The sequence below is a fragment of the Lactuca serriola genome, chromosome 3, assembly GCF_051521515.1.
Source record: "Lactuca serriola cultivar US96UC23 chromosome 3, Lser_US96UC23_V15, whole genome shotgun sequence".
Taxonomy (NCBI): Eukaryota; Viridiplantae; Streptophyta; class Magnoliopsida; order Asterales; family Asteraceae; genus Lactuca; species Lactuca serriola.
In genome coordinates this window covers 98,587,296-98,592,701 of record NC_136410.1, presented here as the reverse complement: position 1 = coordinate 98,592,701, position 5,406 = coordinate 98,587,296, and the positions used below count along the sequence as shown (strand labels likewise).

General features: G+C 33.1%; 1 protein-coding gene across 1 annotated transcript; it reads right to left on the bottom strand.

Moving 5' to 3' along the window:
• Positions 1–2,766: 2,766 nt before the first annotated feature.
• LOC145092925 (AT hook motif DNA-binding family protein) lies at positions 2,767–4,742 on the bottom strand. The gene is made up of 5 exons (XM_079030922.1): positions 4,050–4,742; positions 3,734–3,786; positions 3,527–3,658; positions 3,288–3,449; positions 2,767–3,160 (listed from the first exon to the last, which is right to left on the bottom strand). The coding sequence occupies exons 1-5, from the start codon at positions 4,459–4,461 to the stop codon at positions 2,978–2,980; spliced, it is 942 nt and encodes a 313-aa protein (XP_078887048.1). The 5' UTR covers positions 4,462–4,742; the 3' UTR covers positions 2,767–2,977.
• Positions 4,743–5,406: the final 664 nt, after the last annotated feature.

Here is a 5,406-nt window from a genome sequence, read left to right as displayed (position 1 = left end):
TTTATAAAAGTTTAAAAATCTATTATTGAAAACCTTAACGTTATTAATTGTGATAATGATTTGTCTAATATATTTCTCTGGCACGTGGCATAATATTAATAAGAAGTTGTATTAAAATGATACGAAGACAACAAGAAATTAAAATTATTCTTTTATTAGTATAAGTATTTTTTTTAACCCTTAAACATGATCAAAAGTTTTTTTGTCTTAATTTGTCAAATAAAAGAAATTATTGCTTTTTCTTCACGATCGAATGCTTTCATTCCACATACTTCTCCATTTTCAACAAAATCATTAATTTTATCACAGGCATATGAATTATCTAGTTTATAATAAAAATAGTAAAAAAATATGGCTACCAACATCTCAACATAATAAAACTCATTCTTTTTGTTGGGAAATCTATAAAAAAAAGTCCCAAATTTTTTAGAAAAGTTTCAATAAAATCATTTTTTTTAACATAAAAATCTTATTATTTTGAGAAAATCATATAATCAATCATTTGTTTGTCAAATATATAAAAAAAAAATACTTCTTAATTTTGACAAATGTTAAATAATCGGGACTTTTCTGTTAAAAAAAAAACATTTACGATTTTATTGAAACGTTTCCCAAAAGTCTGAGACTTTTCTATAGATTTATCTTGTTACCACATTATATTGTATGTTTATTAAAACTTTGCATACAATATAAGTTATGTGTTTTTTTTTTAAATAAAATAAAATAAAATAACTTTATTTTGGAGGTACTTATAAAGAATAATGTCATAAGACCGTTTTTACAAACTTCATGTCTGACTCTTAGAAACTTATGGGTTGTTTGATACTGTGTTGACTGGTCCGGTCAGCACTTTTTGGCTGACTCGGTCCAATCAGCATGTTTGATAGATGGTAATTTTGTCTGACCCCGTCAGAAATTGCTTACCCACCTCCTGACTCGGTCTGATAAAAAAAAAAGCTGACCCATTATGTGATGTTTTAATGACTTTTCTGCCTTAAATAAAAGAACACACATCTGGTTCTCCTCTCAAACGGCTCCTCCTTCCTTCCACTGTTCCACACAACGACTTCAAGCAATTCCTCCTACCGGCCAAGTTCATCGTCATCGCCTTAGCAGAGACGCCGACAAAGTTCCAAGTTCGCTGATCCTACCCATCGGTAAGATCGGAAATCGATTTTCTATAATTGACATTGAAATCAATTTTATGAAATTGGTGAAAATTGAATGATGCTTTTTGTTAAGATTGGATGTTTGCATTAGATTGGAGTATTTCAAATTTGAATTTTCTCCGCCTCATTTCATATTCTTCCTTGGGCTATATCATACCAGAGATCTCCCAAAACTACTTTAAAGGCCATTCAACAAGTGCACTGTAAAGGCCCTTCAACAAGGGCACTGTATAGGGGTATATCACCCTTCAACAAGGGCACTAAAACTACTTTAAAGGCCCTTCAACAAGGGCACTGTAAAGGCCCTTCAACAAGGGCACTGTATAGGGGTATATCACCCTTCAACAAGGGCATTGTATGGGGGTATATCACTACTGGGTGGATTTTGTGTTGCATATGGTGCCAAATTGTTTCTCAAAACATTTTAGAAAACTCAAATCTGGTTGAAGAAGATTAGAAATGGAGTGATCTAGCGAAGGGTAGTAGTTGTTTTTTGACCACCGAAACTTGAAAAAGTTTAAAGTAAAATAGGAATCCAATGTGGTAAAGGCCTTTTTAATTACGTGATCAATAGTTATTGTCATCATCTAGTTTAGGTACCAACGTATCAGATTAAAAAAAAATGGGATATGAAATAGAGTATATTTATACACAGGGAAAACAAAGAATCAATGTCCATTAAATTTTATCAAAGTTGAAATAGATGGTGCATGTAATAATATTATAAACATTACGTTTTCTTTTCATTGAAAGTTGAAATAGATTGTGCATGTATAACCTTTATTGTACTCAAACTTATAGATTTTATAAAGCACAAAACAAAACAGAAGGGCAAAATGGTAATTTTAACATTTAAAACGGTCAGTCAGATATTGTTTCAGTCAGAAGCCATTACAGTCAGAACTTGTGACTCGGTCAGGCTCTGACTCAATCAGATCTTACTCAGTTAGTAACTATCAAACAGTCCCTTAGTCCTCAACTAAATAGTATAACAACTCAGAACCATTTTAGTGAGACATTAGCAAGTTTTTTTTTAACAGCAAATACAATTATGCACTAAACTACTCTTATACTATTCCACCTATGTCCATAGTAGGACTTGAACCCTCAACCCCAAGAAAAGATGGCAACACCGAATACCGCTGGGCTAAAAGCCTTTTGATGTGAGACATCAGCAAGTAAAGCAAAGTGTAAACAAAATGTTAAATGGATAATTTGAGGTTTATTATCGGTTGAATGCTCACGTTCCAGGGAGAAAAAAAAAAGTTGAAAAGTGATCTGCAAATAAAAAGAACCTACCTATTTATACATCAATCTTGTCGTAATACTAGAAAACAAATAAGGGAATGGAGTCAATGGACACTACAAAGAAAAATTATATTCTATTAGTCAAAGCTAACCAATCTATTCAAAATCCAAAAATACCAAACTGTTATCAACCGATAACCCCAAATAAATAAATGATCATTTTTCAGCCTTACACCCCAACTAACTACATCTTATGTTACAACTATTTCTTCCATTTCCACATTAATTCCAAAGACATTATTACTCTTGGATAATTAAATACGAACACCACATGTCATATATATAAAAATTTCTAAAAATACGCACACAATATTATTAACATTTTCAATAAAACCAACAACTCATAATTAACCCATCATCACATTTGTTGGCATACAACTACCCTTACACACTAATTTAGAAACTTAACCAAAAAAAAAAAGACAAGGTTCCTTCTCCTTCCTAATAGAGAGTTATGTTATGTTGCTTACAACACAAACAAATGGGATTTAGACATTTAGTTACCTCCAAGGCATATTAGCCATACCTTGTGGATTACTGTTGTTACTGTGGACTAGCGGGCTCCCGATCCCTCCACCTGAAGATCCGCTTGTGGTCCCCACATTGACCGGAGTAGTGTTGACTATTTCCGCCTCTGTTTTTCTTTGTTTCTGACTTGCGGGAACAAAGCTACCAACAATCATCTGTAAAAGTTACCAAGATAAAAAACAAAGTTTCTTAGGGTTTGGAATCAGGAGACAGGAATCAGGAATCAGGAATGGAATGGCTGATTCCATTCCATATTTATGGAAAGAAAGAAAAAAAAAAAACCTGAACGGGAGATGCAGCAGTGAGAAGGCCAGCCACATTACCACCTAAAACACGACCATCTGGCCCTGAAAGTGACACGCTTAAACCACCAGTCCTGCTTCTTTGCCCATCACTCTCACAAACCATAAATGAACCACAAAGAGATAAGATCTCAAATCGTCCCTGTATTTTTTATAAATAAATTAAATATTTTTTATACATCAAAAATAAATAAATAATGAATTTTCAAGAAAAAAAACCTCGTATGTGACAGTTCCACCAGATGTTGCAGACTGCTGAAGTGTAACATTAGATATGGCGCCATTAGCTGATAGAATGCACACAGCTCGAGTGCTGTTTTGAGAAAACCACATCAATTTTCCCAACACATCCTGCATTCATATAAGAAATTATGAATTTTGGTAAATAAAAAAATTTCAGAAACATAAAAAGAATCATGATTGCACCTCTCCAGCTTTAACATCAAGGATATGCGGCATGAACCCCACTCCTGGTGAACCTGAAAATGGTTTATGTTTGAATGAAATGTGGAAAAAATCTTAAGAAATTTCATGTTTTGTATGTTTTTATGGATTATGATATAACGAATTGAGTAAAGATAAACTGGGGAATGGGAATCCCAAGATAGAATGCTAATCTTATTATATTCAGCTAATTGATTAATCAATTATAGATTATGGAAAAAGCTGAAAAGTATATAAAAAGTGAAATGGGGGTAAAAACGATGAATAAATTAATGAAATGGGGGTATATATAGTGTACCTGAAGCAGCAGCAGGTTGCTTATTCAACGAACCAGGTGGTCTACCCCTCGGCTTCTTCCCTGAAGACAACGCCGGAGACGAAAAACCACTACCTTGAGCAGCCGCTTCGGCAGGCGGTAACCTCGCCACCGGTGTTACAGAGAGGTCGGGGGCATACTTCCTCGGCCTCCCTCTCTTCCGCTTTACTGCTTCGCCACCGCTTGTGTCCAACCCTACCGTCACCAAAGCCATAGAATGATTTTCACCGGAAATTCTAGCTCCACCGCCGGATCCGTTAGGGTTGTTGTAAGTAGGCGTTGGGGAAGGTGAGGGCGACGAAGTAGGTCGGCTAATCGAGGTATACATAGATGCTCCATCACCACTATAAGCTAATCCCATGTTGTTCGACATTGTCGAAGCCCCGAATGACATAATTACTTTGTCTCCGGCACCAACTCGAACTAAAAACGCCTCTTCAACAGCATTCACTCATAAACCCTAAAATTTCAACGCAGAAAGTTGATGCTATCGAACGATTTTCACAATTTTCTAACCGAGCTCATAAACCACTTCGTATTGTTCCCTGGATTTTTGAGAACTATTTTCGATTTTTCAAGGTGAATTTGGGGAAGTTTGCGAGAAAATATTAAAAATATATTATCACAACATTTCCCTGACATGTTCTTCCATGGGAAAATTATCGGGTCAAGCCGTTAAAGGACCGTAGGGTAATAAACTTCGGTCGGTTTATATATTTATGGAAATCTTCATAAAATCTAATAAAGTCTTAATAATTCAGTTAAACTTATGAAAAAAAGTCACAAATAAATTTTATGAAGAATTAAATATATTTTTTTAGTTTTTCTTTTATATTCATCTTCTTATTATTTTTAGATTATGATAACTATAATACAAATTTATTAATTTTATTAAATATACAAATGTCACAATCTTAAATGTGTAGGAAGATGATAGAAAGAAAAAAAGACTATTACAAATATAATAAAAATATATTAATTTTATAAATATGATAAGTATAACAATTTTAACCGTATAGGAAAATGGTAAGAAGAAAAAAAATAAGAGGATATCTGATTTCTCAAATTTTATTTATACAAAAGCATAGAATACCGACTAAAAATTTGGAAAACCCTTATTTAGCCAGCTTAGTAGATTTAGTCGCATCCCTTTTTTTCATTATTTTTGTCAAAATATTTGGAATTTCTAAATATTACCTTGTTTTTAACCAATAATCAAATTATTAGGATTTTTCTGAATATCACATTTGAAATAATGTATATAATTATTAAAAATCATTTAATAAACGTAACACATCTTTTTATATAATAAACAAAGGAAATACAATTGTCGTTAATT